This window comes from Lates calcarifer, unplaced genomic scaffold (genome assembly GCF_001640805.2).
Source record: "Lates calcarifer isolate ASB-BC8 unplaced genomic scaffold, TLL_Latcal_v3 _unitig_1931_quiver_614, whole genome shotgun sequence".
Classification (NCBI taxonomy): domain Eukaryota; kingdom Metazoa; phylum Chordata; class Actinopteri; family Centropomidae; genus Lates; species Lates calcarifer.
The window spans coordinates 211,405-228,129 of NW_026115857.1; the positions used below are offsets into that span (position 1 = coordinate 211,405).

The 16,725-nt window shown below is 46.8% G+C and overlaps 2 protein-coding genes across 6 annotated transcripts in view; one reads left to right on the forward strand and one right to left on the reverse strand.

The window, feature by feature from the left end:
- The window catches only part of LOC108891314 (NACHT, LRR and PYD domains-containing protein 3), a 39,429-nt gene extending 30,346 nt beyond the window's left edge, over nt 1-9,083 (reverse strand). Inside the window, exons 1-11 of one of the 5 annotated variants that reach the window (XM_051067697.1) lie at nt 8,913-9,078; nt 8,174-8,326; nt 7,936-8,061; nt 7,703-7,822; nt 6,747-6,825; nt 6,356-6,584; nt 4,388-6,191; nt 4,092-4,265; nt 3,581-3,754; nt 2,427-2,600; nt 2,168-2,341 (exon numbers count right to left, since the gene is read on the reverse strand). In XM_051067697.1, the coding sequence (XP_050923654.1) occupies nt 2,168-2,341; nt 2,427-2,600; nt 3,581-3,754; nt 4,092-4,265; nt 4,388-6,191; nt 6,356-6,584; nt 6,747-6,825; nt 7,703-7,822; nt 7,936-8,061; nt 8,174-8,262 (3,143 nt within the window). In that variant the 5' untranslated portion in view covers nt 8,263-8,326; nt 8,913-9,078. Of the gene's footprint in view, nt 1-2,167; nt 2,342-2,426; nt 2,601-3,580; nt 3,755-4,091; nt 4,266-4,387; nt 6,192-6,355; nt 6,585-6,746; nt 6,826-7,702; nt 7,823-7,935; nt 8,062-8,173; nt 8,327-8,912 lie in introns of all 5 variants that reach the window. The other 4 variants (XM_051067695.1, XM_051067696.1, XM_018688436.2 and 1 more) reach the window with 4 other exon arrangements.
- Nucleotides 9,084-9,800: 717 nt separating this feature from the next.
- LOC108891321 (nuclear cap-binding protein subunit 3) lies at nt 9,801-16,052 on the forward strand. The gene is made up of 13 exons (XM_018688450.2): nt 9,801-10,116; nt 11,011-11,076; nt 11,236-11,341; nt 11,597-11,722; nt 11,855-11,980; nt 12,057-12,208; nt 12,295-12,403; nt 12,485-12,584; nt 12,711-12,820; nt 13,318-13,630; nt 13,725-13,873; nt 13,948-14,127; nt 14,227-16,052. The coding sequence occupies exons 1-13, from the start codon at nt 9,835-9,837 to the stop codon at nt 14,577-14,579; spliced, it is 2,172 nt and encodes a 723-aa protein (XP_018543966.1). The 5' UTR covers nt 9,801-9,834; the 3' UTR covers nt 14,580-16,052.
- Nucleotides 16,053-16,725: the final 673 nt, after the last annotated feature.

Below are 16,725 nucleotides of genomic sequence, written 5' to 3' on the forward strand. Positions count from 1 at the left end.
TTATTAATGATGAAATTGGAACATGAACAACAACTGGAAAAAATGAGGTACAAGATGAAACAAATGAAACTGGAAGTGGAGCAGCAGAAATTGGGGCTGATTAAAGCAGGGGAGCTACCTGCCGATGCTAGTAAGGAGGGTGCAACTGTTGATCATTTTGATGTCGCTAAAAATTTAAGGTTGGTGCCAAAGTTTGATGAAAGGGATGTAGAGACATTTTTTTCACTGTTTGAACGTGTGGCTGATGTTAGAGGTTGGCCTGATGAGGAGCGAACACTAATGTTGCAGTGCACAGGAAAGGCACAAGAGGTGTATACCTCTATGTCAGCGAAAGATTGCAAGGTCTACATAGAGGTAAAAGATGCTGTACTAAAAGCTTATGAACTTGTGGCTGAAGCGTACCGCCAAAAATTCAGAAGCTGGAAAAAAACAGGAAAACAAACATGTGGAATTTGCAAGGGATTTGGGACTACATTTTAATCGTTGGTGTAAGGCAGCTGAGGTAGAGACCTTCTCATGATGCTTCTGCTGGATCCAAAGTTGCTGGGTCATGGGAAGGGGGAGTGTTGGTGGGATAGTGGGGGGAGAGGGGATTTTCTGTATGACCTGTTATGATGTTTCTTTAAATAGTTTATAATGATATGTTCCAGTTGACTAGTCTAGTTATGACATGAGTAATGTGTGTTTGTTGATGTTGTTGTTGCTGTTTTTTGTATCTCACCGGGTCAGAATTGGTACCTCTCTCCTCTTCTATCTCTTTCTGCAGGTATTTCTGCCTCTGGAGCTGTAGAGTCTGATCTGTGATGACAAGTCTCCTGCTGCTCCTACAACTCCACTCAACACCTGCTGCTAGAATTAGAAATTACTTACACTGCTATTAGTTGTATTGCTGTGTTAGCAGTTAATACTTTAATTATCACTACTATCACTACTACTGCTGTATTACTGGCCTCATCTTACATCTGATATGGAACCTGTGTTATGCTATGTTCTTCTCTCGCTATTCTCTACCCCCTCTCCCCCTCTCTCTCTCCTTCTTAACCCAACCGGTCGAGGCAGATGGCCGCCCACCCTGAGTCCAGTTCTGCTCGAGGTTTCTGCCTCTTAAAGGAAGTGTTTCCTCTCCACTGTCTCCTACTGCTGCTCATGGTGGGATTTGTTGGGTCTCTCTCTGTAAATACCTGTTTTAAAGAGTCTAGACCTGCTCTATATGAAAAGTGCCTTGAGATGACTGTTGTTGTGATATGGCGCTATATAAATAAAATTGAATTGAATTGAATTGAATTGAATTGACAGGGGTTCTCTAAAGACCGTCAGCCTGAGTGTTCCAGGCAGAACATCATTAACAGGAACAGCTCATTCTCAGACATGTGACCCACGTGTTGACTGTAATCCAAGTATCTGAGCAATGATCACATATGTTCCGTGTCCTTCCATCTCATATTACAGATGAAGAATCCAGAGAACATGTGACCAGTCTCTCTGTCTTTGTTGGTTTGACATTGTGTCGTTAGAGTCTCTTTAAATTCCTCTAAACCCACTGAATTAACGTGCGCTCTTCATCTGAGAGATACGGTGCCCTTTAATCAACACGCACTAACTCTGATTAAGTTAACACCGACTCAACTGACCCACATCTGAACCACCGTCGTACCGTTTAACACAGATCGAGGCGGTCAGGGTTTGTCAACCCCGACTTTACCAGAGAACCTGAGTTCAACCAGAGGAGGTTCACCTCTCTTCGTAGTTCAGGCCTCAGGTCTCTAAAGTCTTTAGGATTGTTGTGGTGAAATCACTCAGTCACTGGTTCAGGAGCAGTTAAACCAGCTGCAGCTGAAATGATTCCAAGCTGCTTTGTGCTGATACAGCAGGAAATAAAGTTTGATTAAAAACATCTGTAGTGGTAATAAAGCTGAAACTCCTGCTCAGGTCACAGAATACAGCTGACAACAGCTGATTTCATCACTGTGACATCTTTTCTCCTCAATATGACTCAGTGAGTCATAATGAGAGACTGAAGTCATAATGAGGAGAAAACTCCTCTGTTGTTGTTGATGAAGTCAAAGCTCTTGTGTAGAGATCTGTCATCAGCTGTGACAGAGAAAATGTTTCCAGCTCTTCCTCCTCTATCAGACATTGTCTGTGGCTGCAGCAGGCCTCTCCATACCTGAGAGTGTCCAGTCTCCAGTCTGGATCCTCCAGTCCAGCAGACAGCAGCTTCACTCCTGAGTCTCCTGGATGATTGTAGCTCAGGTCCAGCTCTCTCAAATGGGAGGGGTTGGAACTCAGAGCTGAGACCAAAGAAGAACAGCCTTCCTCTGAGATCAGACAACCTGACAGGCTGCAAGAGGTAAAGGCAACATGGTAACAAGGCAAAGGTAAAATGTACTGAGATAAATTTAGGAATATACTGTAAACATCCTGACCTGAGAGTCTCCAGTGAACAGTGTGGACTCTCCAGTCCAACAGACAACATCTTCACTCCTGAATCCTGCAGGTCATTGTGACTCAGGTCCAGATCTCTCAGACTAGAGGACTGGGAGCTGAGAACTGAGGACAGAGCTTCACAGCTTCTCTCTGAGAGGTTACAGCCACTCAGTCTGAAGAGATGATAATGAACAAAAAAACAAACAACATTTGTGTTAAATTGTAATCATCTTAAATATTGAGACTGGATCAAACAACAATCAGAGATGACAAAGGTCTCAGTTTGTGCTTCAGACCAAAATTTCCTCTACATCCAAACAGTTGAGGAGTTGTTTGTTTACATGAAATGTAATCTTGTCTCCGGCTGAAGATGTAGCAGTTTATTATGATTGAACAAGTCATTAACAAACCTGCAATAATCTAAATCACAGTTCATCAAAACATGGATGAGCTTTTGTTTATTGGACTGAGTTCATATTTGTTACATTTCAGACATCATTTAAAACAAACTGTAACTTGATCTGACCTGAGAGTGTCCAGTCTCCAGTCAGGATCCTTCAGTCCAGCAGACAGCAGCTTCACTCCTGAGTCTCCTGGATGATTGTAGCTCAGGTCCAGCTCTCTCAGATGGGAGGGGTTGGATCTCAGAGCTGAGACCAGAGAAGAACAGCCTTCCTCTGTGATCAGACAGCCTGACAGACTGCAAGAGGTAAAGGCAACATGGTAACAAGGCAAAGGTAAAATGTACTGAGATAAATTTAGGAATATACTGTAAACAGCCTGACCTGAGAGTCTCCAGTGAACAGTGTGGACTCTTCAGTCCAACAGACAACATCTTCACTCCTGAATCCTGCAGGTTGTTGTTACTCAGGTCCAGATCTCTCAGACTAGAGGACTGGGATCTGAGAACTGATGATATCACCTGGCAGCTTTTCTTTGTCAGACTGGTTTGAGTCAACCTGAGAAAAAGTAAATCAAAACACAACAGAAAGGAAGGGGTTTAATATCTGAATCGTACAGAACATTTTTTCCCAGAGGGGTGGACAAATTCCTGGTAATTTACAAGGATGATAGTATGAAGTGGCAATATGAACCCTAGAGGTGAGTTGCTTTTGGTAACAAACATGTTCCCGTATAATTAATTTAATCTGACCTGAGAGTCTCCAGTGAACAGTGTGGACTCTCCAGTCCAACAGACAACATCTTCACTCCTGAATCCTGCAGGTCATTGTGACTCAGGTCCAGATCTCTCAGACTAGAGGACTGGGAGCTGAGAACTGAGGACAGAGCTTCACAGCTTCTCTCTGAGAGGTTACAGTCACTCAGTCTGAAGAGATGATAATGAACAAAAAAACAAACAACATTTTTGTTAAACTGTAATCATCTTAAATATTGAGACTGGATCAAACAACAATCAGAGATGACAAAGGTCTCAGTTTGTGCTTCAGACCAAAATTTCCTCTACATCCAAACAGTTGAGGAGTTGTTTGTTTACATGAAATGTAATCTTGTCTCCGGCTGAAGATGTAGCAGTTTATTATGATTGAACAAGTCATTAACAAACCTGCAATAATCTAAATCACAGTTCATCAAAACATGGATGAGCTTTAGTTTATTAGACTGAGTTCAAAACAATCTTAAAACAAACTGTAAGTTGATCTGACCTGAGAGTCTCCAGTGAACAGTGTGGACTCTCCAGTCCAACAGACAACATCTTCACTCCTGAATCCTGCAGGTTGTTGTTACTCAGGTCCAGATCTCTCAGACTAGAGGACTGGGAGCTGAGAACTGAGGACAGAGCTTCACAGCTTCTCTCTGAGAGGTTACAGTCACTCAGTCTGAAGAGATGATGATAAGGAATTAAAGAAGAAAGGAAATTAATTTCTCTCCTGTTGAAAAGACAGCAGTGTCTTTAAATTCTGATAATAAATCTAACTCTACATGTTCTGTTTGTACTTACAGAGCTTTGTTAGAGGCTTTGACCACTGGCAGCAGCCTCAGAAGAGCCTCCTCTGAAGCAGAGTATTTCTTCAGGTCAAACACATCCAGATCTTTCTCTGATGACAGTAAGATGAAGACCAGAGCTGACCATTGAGCAGGAGACAGTTTATCTGTGGAGAGACGTCCTGAACTCAGGGACTGTTGGATCTCCTCCACTAGAGAACGATCATTCAGTTCATTCAGACAGTGGAACAGGTTGATGCTTTTCTCTGCAGAGGGAGTCTCTTCAATCTTCTTCTTGATGTACTGGACTGTTTCCTGATTGGTCTCTGAGCTACTTCCTGTCAGTGTCAGCAGACCTCGTAGGAGAGTCTGATTGGTCTGCAGTGAAAGACCCAGGAGGAAGCGGAGGAACAAGTCCAGGTGTCCATTTGGACTCTGTAAGGCCTTGTCCACAGCACTCTGGTAGAACTGTGTTGGTTCAGGTTTATCTCTAATCAGTTCAGACTTCTGGGAGGTTGTTTGTTCTTCTGACAGCAGATTGACTCCAGACTTGATGAAGGTCAGATGGACATGAAGAGCAGCCAGAAACTCCTGAACACTCAGATGGACGAAGCAGAACACCTTGTCCTGGTACAGTCCTCTCTCCTCTTTAAAGATCTGTGTGAACACTCCTGAGTACACTGAGGCTGCTCTGATATCGATGCCACACTCTGTCAGGTCTGATTCATAGAAGATCAGGTTTCCTTTCTGCAGCTGATCAAAAGCCAGTTTTCCCAGAGACTCAATCATCTTCCTGGTCTCTGGACTCCAGTGTGGATCTGTCCCAGCTCCTCCATCATACTTGATGGTCTTCAGTTTGGTCTGAACCACCAGGAAGTGGATGTACATCTCAGTCAGGGTCTTGGGCAGCTCTCCTCCCTCTCTGGTTTTCAACACATCCTCCAGAACTGTAGCAGTGATCCAGCAGAAGACTGGGATGTGGCACATGATGTGGAGGCTTCGTGAGGTCTTGATGTGGGAGATGATCCTGCTGGCCTGCTCCTCATCTCTGAACCTCTTCCTGAAGTACTCCTCCTTCTGTGGGTCGGTGAACCCTCTGACCTCTGTCACCATGTCAACACACTCAGGAGGGATCTGATTGGCTGCTGCAGGTCGTGTGGTTATCCAGAGGCGAGCAGAGGGAAGCAGTTTCCCCCTGATGAGGTTTGTCAGCAGCACGTCCACTGAGGTGGACTCTGTAACATCAGTCAGGATCTCAGTGTTGTGGAAGTCCAGAGGAAGTCGACACTCATCCAGACCGTCAAAGATGAACACAACCTGGAACTCTTCAAACCTGCAGATTCCTGCTTCTTTGGTTTCAGTAAAGAAGTGATGAACAAGTTCCACCAAGCTCAACTTTTTCTCTTTCAGCACATTCAGCTCTCTGAAAGTGAATGGAAATGTGAAGTGTATGTCCTGGTTGGCTTTGTCTTCAGCCCAGTCCAGAGTGAACTTCTGTGTTAAGACTGTTTTCCCAATGCCAGCCACTCCCTTTGTCATCACTGTTCTGATTGGTTCATCTCTTCCAGGTGAGGCTTTAAAGAGGTCTTCTTGTCTGATGGTTGTTTCTGGTCTGTCTGGTTTCCTGGATGCTGTTTCAATCTGTCTGACCTCATGTTCATCATTGACCTCTCCAGTCCCTCCCTCTGTGATGTAGAGCTCTGTGTAGATCTGATTCAGAAGGGTTGGGTTTCCTGCTTTAGAGATCCCTTCAAACAAACACTGGAACTTCTTCTTCAGGTTAGATTTAAGTTTACGTCGACAAACTGCAGCAACGTGTCCTGAATGAACAAAGAAACAATATCAATAAGTGATTTATAAAGTATATATGACAGTTTAATCCTCCTAAAGAATGCATATATGAACATATTTCCCTCCATGTGTTGAGACGTCAGTAAACGTCTCATTTCTCCATCATGTTAAATCTTTAGAGAAATCCTCTTACTGCTCTGCAGACAGTCAGCCAGCTCCTCCTGCTTCATTCTCCTCAGGAAGTTCAGTGTGATCTTCAGAAACTCCTCTCTGCTGCTCCTCCTCTGCTCTTCATCCTCACCGTCCAACACCTCCTCATCCTCCCTCTGACTCTCTAAGCATTCTGGGTAATCTGGACTCAGAACCTTCTGGATCTTCTTCAGCTCCTTCTTCACAAAAGTGACGATGTTCTCCTCCAGCAGCTGGAACAGAAAACTATCTGAATGACTCCATCAAACTAAAATCATGGAGCCAAACATCAGATCCATGTTGGACACACTGACAATCCACTGGTCTAAAAAGTGCAGCATGGAGATTATTGTCAACACAACAGATGTAAAAGTAGTTGTTGTCCATGTACAGACCATAAATATGGAGTCCAGGTGTGTTTGATGCTGCTGGGCAGACTGACCACTGGGAACCTCTGAGCTCTCCTGGTCCACTCTGTGGAGGAATCATGAAGAATTAGCTCACATTATGTCTGTCCACACAGAGACAGACACAAGCTAAAGGTCCATCAAGTCATATTTGGATGTGAAGAGTGAATCAGACGACTCCCTGTAGTGGTAAAGGTTTACTAGTCCTGCTGATCCCACTGAGAATCAACAGCTCAGTCTGCAGCTGTTTGTAGCTTTCAGCTCAGTGTTTGGCTTCACCACTCACTTTGGTTTAGTCCCAACAGCTCTCACCAACCCTCCATATAGCTCTCCCTCCCTCACTCAACACTGCTGAAGTGCCCTGAAGCAAGGCACCTACAACCTCCAGCTGCTCCAGTGGAGCTGCTCAGTGTCTGCTTGTATCAGACTGGTTGTACTGGGCAGCTCCCAGTATGAACAATGACAATGAAGCAGTAAAGTTTCACTGAGTAAAGTTGAAACATGAATCAGGAGCATTGTAAGGGATCAGTTTACTCCATCAGAGGTGTTTGTCAGATGGTGGAACAGCGTCTGAAACACCCACCTCCCTCAGTGATTGGTCAGCTGTGTGGAGGTCAGAAAGTAGGCGGGGTTTCAACTTCTCTCTCAGCTCTTTTTTCATTCTTCACACAAACTATTTCTGTCTCTTTTCATGTCAACGACTGAGGTGGACACTATGAATGTCTTCAAGGAGAGACTGTCTGAACATGGGAGGAGTTATGTCCATATTTAAACCACATCACGTCTCCCCCCTCTCTATGACGGCCGGAGTTTTACCTCCACCTTCCAGTGTGGACGTTCACAACAGATAGAAACACTTTGATTTCAGACGTGGTCCAACAACACGTCGTACAAACTAGTTCTTTTCTAGAAGAACCTGAGTCTCACTGTCAGTTACAGCTTACATCTGATCAGCTGATGGACGTCGCCCTTTAAAGTCAATGTCCAAGCCCTTTGACCGGTCGCTCTTTAAAGACAGACAGCTGGGTTCAGGAGAGTCTGGTCTCTGCTGCTGGATCCTGAAACTAAAACAGAACTGATGAATCTGCATGTTGGATAAAAACTGATGGAAAATATGTTCAAACACAAAAACTAACTTTTACTGTGAAATGTCTTTCTGTCAGTTTGAAATTCTCACCTTCCATCAACAGATTGTCTGAATTTAACAGGACGATCCATTGACTTGTTGCTCTTCATGGACACACAGCTGGGTCCAGGTCCAGGTCCAGGTCCAGCAGAGTGTGGTGAGTGCTGCTGCTCTGGGCTTGAACACAACACACACAGAGCAGTGAGTGTGAATAATGATGGTGCAGTGATGTGAGTGCTGAGCTCTGACATGGAGAAGAGTCATGGACAGTTAGAGATCCTCATCTCACCTCTGAGCTTTGGTCTGGCTCTCATGTTCCCCACACAGAGTGGTTTTAGAGGGAGGGACTCCCTCCTCTCTGTCCTCACTCTGATTCATGCTGCTCCATTCACATCCAAGATTGAATATGCTGTCAGTCCACTAGATGGCGCCAAAGTGTCTCCTGCAGAATGACTCATTATTATCACATTAGTAGAAGCAGGAAATGAAAATCCTCGAGTAGAGTACAGAGACTGAGACAGGTTAGTGTCAGAATGATTTGTGGAAGAACAACAACAGTGTGAAGGTCCTCAGCCCCTCTGACTGCCACACTGAGTCCACATCAGTCCTGTAGAGTCCATCTAATCACACAGAAAGTCAGAGCTGTTCTCCAGCGGCTGTCCGGCCGAGCTCACACCGACTTTAGTGGCTCAGACAGCGGGAGAGCAGCGGCTCCTCTCCGCCTCCTCCACAGGCTGATTGAGGCGGGAAAAGCTGCCTTCAGTCATCAGTAAGTGGAGCTACACAGTAATAACGACTCAGTGTTCAACTACTGACATCAACTGACTCTGCTTCTACTCTGATTCCACCGCTTCAACTCCACATCTCCACATATGGGTTAAAGACGCAGCCGTTAGTTGTGAGTGAGTTGAAGAAGCGAGCGGCAGATTTCTGCTGTTTCCAGTGGAAGCAGCTGACAGCAGCCGCCACTAACAACATGAGCAAGACTCATTCAACAGGAAAACACTGACACATGTCGCTTACATTACCTTTAGATGGAGGAAAGACGCTGCGCCACGATCAGCAGACAAAGTGAAAGTCAACTGGAAACCGTCAAAAAGAAAAAGGTTGAACTTCCTCATTTGAAATATGAGCTGAACAGAGGGACAGACATGCTGCATAAAACTGAAGAGTGATCAGAAAAACACAAAGAATGATTCATCAGGAGGCGCCAGAGGTGGAATGTAACGAAGTACATTTACTCAACTACTGGACTTAAACACAGATTTGAACTTCTTGTTATGACACTTTCTATTCTCACTGAGAGAAACTCTTGTTTTTTCATTAGAAATAAATGAAAAGATGAAAAAATAAAAGACTTTGTTTCAAATGAATCTTCTCAACAGTTTATACAAGTAGAAACAATTAGTAAATTTTTCATGTAAAAAATACAAATACAGCTTTTTAAATTAGTTTTTATGATCTCAATTCATTTTTAACAAATTCAAATAATAAAAGTAATAAAGATTCACAAGGTTTCAGTTTGAGCTCTGAGTGAGGACATTTCTCACTACTTTTTTTTTGTTTTTACAAACCAAACAATTGATGAATGGACTGATCAGCAATCAGGTTATCAGTTCATACGGTAATAATCAATAGTTGCAGTCAAATGTTAAAAAGTTGGGGGAAAAACACCTACAGCAGTAAAATGGTGTTTTTACAGTACAGCATAGTTAATAATAATAATGGTATAACTCTCACTGTGAGTCATTGAGTTCTTTTATTTTTTTAACCACCATCTTTTTCCTAAACCTAACCGAGCAGAGGCTGAAGCTCCTGTACGTCCGTCGCTGTTACGCTCTTGAAGGTCGTATGAGGGGCAGGAACAAGCGACCCGTATGGTCGTTTAGGCTGGAGGGCGTTTCCTGAACCGAAGGGTGTGAGTTCCTCCTCCACCGCTGGGGGGCGCTGATGCTCCGGTTCACAGCTCCGCAGCGGCGCAGAAGAAGAGGCGGAGGCCAGAGAACCGTTGCCGGGTTAAAGCAGCAGCTGTTGTTCGCAGGTAGCGCCATGGCGGCCGTGCGCAGCTTACGGGTGTCGGTGAAATCAGACAGCGGCTCGGACCGCTCGGACTCGGACTCGGACTCTGAGTCGGACAGAGATGCCCGCGAAGCCGAACCGATGGAGGTGGAGGAGGGAGAGCTGGAGGCCGAGGACATCTCCGTTAACCGCTCTCTGAAGGAGCTGCTGCCGGTAAGTACCCGGACTAGGCCCTGCCAGACCCGGGGACTGGCGTCTCCTGCGGCCGGCGGATCCGCTGGAGGAGCCGGCGTGCGATAACCTGGACTCCCGGCTCTGTGTCTGGGGAGTGGGTGTGAGAGCCGGGGCTGTAACGGTTAACGGTTAGCTGCCGTTAACTCGGACTAGTTTTATTCGGTGTGAGTTGAGCAGCTCCGGGTTGATCGTTTATTCCAGTCACTTGTTGCTGGTTGACTCCTCACGTGCCGTGTTTGTGTGGAGCGACCGCACCACCGAAACTCCGTCAACAAAACTGGACATTTAACGTTTTTCACCGGTGAAATAACACAGCCGGTCCGACATGACTGAAAACGTTAACCGATTCTGATGCATTCACATTCACCGATCAATTCGGCGGATTCACAATCACCAACTTCAGTTGTGTTTGTATTTTTGAGCCGTGGTTCTTCTGTTGCTCCTCCGTGTTGACAGGCAGTGAAACTAAGAACCCAGGGATCCAACATGGAGAGGCCGAACATTAATCATTAAGTTTTTAATGAGCGTTTTAATTTGGCTCCAGCTGTTGCTGAATACATTTGTGTGTTGTGTAAATATCAGACAGTATGATGCGATTAGAGGAGCTTGTAATGAACCCTGTTTCTCTGTTCACATACGGTCAGTTTGCTGCAGGGTTCAATGTATTTGAAGGAGAGGTCAGTTAAAGTTTCTCTGCTGCTGTGGACTGTTCACGTCCAACTGAAGAACAAACAGTTTTATTTGTAAACAAGCTTTTAAAATGTTTGTTTGTTTTCATGTTTAAACTCATCCAGCCTTCACAGACTGGGTCTTATCGTCTCTCTGTGTCTGACTCTGGACAGTCACTGTGAAGTGTCTGATTTTGTTTTGCAGGACACGAGTCGGAGGTATGAGAACAAAGCTGGAGCCTTCATCACCGGGATCGATGTCAACTCAAAGGTACGAGCCTGCTCCGACAAACCCCGGTCATCCATTTGAACCAGAAACATCTCTATATATCACCACCAGAAAAAAACCTGACCCCTGACCTGCTGCACTGAGAACACAAACACTCGTGATGCTGCAGTGTGTTAACGGTGTGTGTTTGTTTTTGATCAGGAGGCGATTGAGAGAAAAGAGAAGCGAGCGAGACGTTTCCATTTCCACGGGGAGGAGAGCGTCGGGCAGAGGAACGTCTTTCTGGACAAAGACACCATGAAGAAAGGTAAGAGGAGGAGCCTCCACCTGACCTGCACATGACGGGTTCCCATCCACACCTGGTTCAGGTTTTAACCACACCACCCTCCTCCTCTGCTCTGTGAATATGAGCTGAGAAACAGCGGGTGGAGCTGATTCTCCATTAAAGAACACCACAGAAGAAGAAGACACAACGTTTCTGTTTGTTTCATTTATCTATGTGATGACGTCCAATCAGAAATCCTGTTGTGTTTGTTTCTTCTTCTTCTTCTGTGGTGCTCAGCCATCCCCAGACTGCGGCTGGAGGCGATCCACGTGACGGGCGTGGACGACATGAGCACGCAGGACGTCTTCGGGTATTTCAAGGAGTATCCTCCGGCTCACATCGAGTGGATCGACGACACGTCCTGTGAGTGATCAGCCGGTACTTTCTCAGATGGTGGTTTGTTAAATCTGTAAAAACAGACCTGAGTCCGATCAGAACCAGACCTGGACCAGACGGGTCGGCTCCTGTGTGTCTGACCACCTGATCGTTTCCTAGGTAACGTGGTGTGGCTGGACGACAACACGTCCATCCGAGCCCTCATCAACACCAGCCGGATGCCCGACCCAGACGCTGTTACCGCGGAGACGGAGAGCGCCGACCAGCCGGCCGAGCAGAGCAAAGGTCAGTCTGCACACAGACGCTGTCAGCCGGGTCTCTAAAGGAGGGAAACACTGACGCGGCGTTTTACTCCTCGCAGGTCGGCGGGGTCAGGGGTCAGATGACGAGGAGGAGGAGGAGGGCGAGGTGGACGAGGATGAGGAGGAGGCCGTGAAGAAGAGCGGCGAGGAGATCGAGGGGAAAGACAGCGACGGAGAGGCGGAGCAGAAGAGGAAGGCGGAGGGCGGTCAGGTAGAGTTTCCTCCAATAACCGATCAGGTTTATTGATCAGATCCAATCACCGATCGATGACTCGAACGGCCGTGTGTTTGTCTCAGGTGAACGACCTGTCGCGGGCGGAGAGAGAGTCTCTGCTGAGGAACGACCTGCGGCCGGCGATCAAACCCTTCAAAGGAAACAAACTGATGCTACGCTTCGCCACGCAAGGTCACACACACACACACACACACAGGTTTATATCATTACTCTCTGCATATTGATTTTCACGTTTCTTCTCTGCGTCTCCAGACGACAGGAAGGAGCCGGGCGCCGCTCGTCGCAGCAGATACTACATGAAGTACGGAAACCCAAACTACGGAGGCATGAAGGGAATCCTGAGCAACTCCTGGTGAGACACACACCTCTGTGATCTGACAACAGGAAGTCAGAGGAGCTTCTGGTGTTCAGAATATTAGGTACACCTCAGAGAGTCGTCGCGCGACACGTCATCAGTCTGTTTCCTGTGTTTGTGCAGGAAGAGGAGGTATCACAACCGGAGGATCCAGAGAGACGTCATCAAGAGCAAGAAGCCTCTGATCGGAGACAGCATGGGACACACACCTCCGTACACACACCGACACTCAGGTAAAAACTAAGGATGGGCGCAGGAAGAAATTAACGATGAATTATCGATTAATGGTTATTAATGGACCCAACAACAATCCTCTGAAACTAAGACTCTGATGTTCAGCTAACAGGAAGTAAAACCACAGAGATCTGTGGCCTCATAAAGGCAGCGAGTCAGGTTATCAATCCGATCAAACCTTAATAAAATACAGTGAATATTTACAGTGTTTAGCGCAGACAATGTTCCTGTGTAACTGCAGCAGCAGCAATAACTTTCCCACTGCTACAACATGTAAACAGTGGAAACACGTCAGACATAAAGTTGGCGTCTTGGTCACAGTTCAGTTATAAATCCGAGTCTCTCCTGCCGGGCTGCTGACACTGTCAGTCACGAGCGTGTTCAACTCCTCAGCGGACATGTTGTGAGTTCTGACTGACGCATCAAGTCAGTTGCAGCTCCACCCATGTCACCTGAACGCCACCTGACATCACTGCGTCCTCTTCTCCCCCCTCAGCTGACCTGGTCAACCTGCCCGAGGAACCCATCAAGGAGGAGGAGGAGGAGGAAGAGGAGGAGGACGGCGACGAGGACATGGACTCTGACGACAGGGTGGTGGAGTACAGGGAGCGAGGCGAAAGGGGCGGCGGCTCGCGGTCGCTGGGGGCGGGGCTTCGCAGCCGGGTGGAGCGCTCTCCGTCCCCTTGGTCGGAGTCGGACGAGATGGACTACGACCTGGAGCTGAAGATGATCTCCACGCCATCGCCAAAGAAGAGCAAGAAGATGACGATGTACGCCGACGAGCTGGAGACTCACCTGAAGAGCATCCGGTCAGAGCCGCCATTCCAGTCTCACCTGTCCTCACCTGTTTCGGTCCAGAGTATAAAGCCAACATGTTTACTGTGTTCTTCTTCCTGTGTGCAGGAACCGGATCGGTGGGTCCGGGTCACAGAGCAGGACCAAATCCTCATCGCCCCCCAAAGTGACAGACGTCCGGCAGCTGCTGGAGGAGAAAAGACAGGGACTGTCTCAGCACAGATCGCCCCCCCCGGTGGCCAGCGGCGGGAAAACAGGTCTGTAGTTAATGTGGTTGTTTGACCTGCTGCTGTGCCTGAGACCGGACTGACAGGACTCTCTGTGGTTGTAGATGTACGACAGAGGCTGGGGAAGAGACGTTACTCCCCAGACAGACAGCGCTCAACCTCCCCCATCTCCCCCAGAGAGACTCCCCCCACCAGGGAACCAATCAGAGACGTGCATCGCAGACTGGGCGTGGCCAGTCAGGACAGAGGCCTCCACTCCAACTCATCCAAAGACAGAAAGACAGGTACAGTTTGTTCCTCGTGTCTCCACCGTGTTTCTTCCTGTTCTCTGTGCAGCGGCGTCGTTACAGAAGGTCGTTTTTTCCCCTTCATCTTGTCTGCAGGCGGCCTGTGGAGCAGACTCGGCTCCAGCGACGCCGACAGCAGCACCGGACGTCACGACCGCAGACCGAGCAGCAGCTCGTCGGGCCTGTTCTCCTCCTCCTCCTCGTCAGGGCGGGGTGGTGATGGCGGCGGCGTCGACAGCAGCAGGAGGAGACGAGGCGACGGAGAGGGTGAAGAGGGAGAAGAGGAGGAGGAGGAGGAAGACGACTCGACGCTGCAGAGGATGTGGGGCGCCATGATCAAACAGAAACAGGAGCGTCTGTCCCACAAGATGAAGAAGAGCCGACTGGACAACCTGCCGTCGCTGCAGATCGAGATCAGCCGCGACAGCAGCGACGACTCCGACGCCTGAAACCGAAACTGACGGCGGCGGAGGAGGAGGAGGCGGGAAAAGGACAGAAGACCTCCTCTGAACCCACATCACATCTTCTCTCCAAGTACAGTGCATATAAAGACACAGACTGCAGATCTGAGGCCAGTGTGGTGGGCTCATGGTGTTTGTCTCTGATCCTGATCAGAGTCTCAGAGACTGAGGAACCTTTCACACCTGGTGGTCTGGTCTGAACCAGAACAGCAGGTGTGAAAGGTTCCTCTGATCCGGTCTGAACCAAAGGACCAAAGGAGGTGGTCTCAGTCAGGATCAAACTGAACCATGGTTTGGTTTGGTTGCAGTGTGATATGTTTTTTGGATGGTTCTGACTTTCAGACCAATCACAGGAAGTTAAGGCTCGTCATCTATTAAACAGTAGAAGAAGAGAAGTGATCCGGTCTGTAACACCTCTGAACAGCAGAGTGAGACGTCTTCTCTCCAGAGGATCACTTCACTTCAACTTTCATTCATCTCAGATCGATAGTTTCATTCCAACATGTCAGATACAGATTCAATGATCGAGTTGATATAAGTCTCTGATCAGACTCTGTATCAGCAGATAATCAATGCTGAAGGACTCGGATCAGGATCAGGACCCGTGTTCATCTGCAGCTGCAGACAAAACTCCCAGCCCTCAGCTGTGTGTAACAAAGCATCCTGGGAAACTCGGCAGGTGTTTCGTCATCGGTAAATCATTCCTGTGGTGGTCGGATCGATGTCTTTTTTTATCGGGACCATTCCTCCTCGCCACTTTCAGCTCTTCATCGTGCGGCCGCAGCTCAGCTTCAGCGTGTCGAACCCAATACAAAACTCCATTGACAAAACGCGTGTTTTTATGTGTTCCTGTCTGTCTGAGCAGAGGCTCGTCGGCATTGATAAAAGATGAATAAGTGATGAAAATAAGATGAGCGCAGCTCATCTGCCTCCACCTAAAACTCCACCTTTTGCCTCCAGACTGGTTCGGTGTCTGGTTTTTGTGTTGTTCCTCTTGAAGCTGAAAGAACTGATGAAACAGACTCAGAAAGAAACGAGAGGAAACGAAGAAGAAGACTGTTGTCAGACGGTAAATGTCCCGAATGTGGAACATTTTTAAAATCTGCATCATCATCATCATCATCATCACCACCACCATCAGCGCTGACACAGTGCTACCTGTCTGTGTGTGTTGTACGTCCTGCAGTTTGACTCCGGCTACATGATTATTTTTGTTTTTTTAATCCAATGTTTCGGGGCCACAGTGATCAGGTGACATCAGTCTGCTGGATATGAATTGAAATGATTCATTTTACAGGTCTGTCACGTCTCAGTCTTTTCCTCTGAGCATCACTACATACAACTGTCGTGTTAATTATCAAAAATCAGTTGTTTATTCGGTGCCAGGCGACAAAGTTTATTAAAGCTGCAGCAGTTTGTTTTAATTACAGGCCAATCTACAGACAACTTTCTCTGTGGTTTTTATTCACTGTTTTTCAGCACTCTGTTTAACTGTGTATGACTCAAAGTCATTTGTCCTGAATCCAGAAATATTCAGTTTACAAAGAGTTTCAAAAGATGAATTTCATATTTGAGTAATTGATGAGTTGTTGTGGCTCCAGTTTCGAAAAGTTTCCGTTTTTCTCTTTAATCAGGACCAAGTGAAAAAAGTTCTGTTCAGGAAAGAAAAGATTTAAATGTCACAGACCTGTAAAATAAAATGTCGCTGATGTTTCAGTCGGCTTCGTGTTCACGTCACGTCCTTTATATTTTTACATTTGAGACTTCTGAGAGTTTGTCCCACAGAGCTTTTTATCAAAGACTCAGATCCCTTTAGTTTAACCAGAAACATCTCTATATCTCTCTACCAGACTCCATTGACAAAAACAGGGATTTAACCAGGAGCTGCTGGAATACCACTGCCTCCATCTGTTAGTGTGTCTGTGTTACTGTGTGACTTTCAAGTGGTGGAAGAAGTAATCAGATACTTTACTGAAGTAAAAGTACCACACAGTAACAGACACGGATTCACAGATGGAGGCAGCAGCACCTGTGTTCTTCTCGGTTAAAATCCCTGTTTTTTGTAAATGGAGTCTGGTACACTGTTCTTTCGTCCCTAAACTCAGTGAGTAATGCTTCCAGTGTGTAGTGTCTG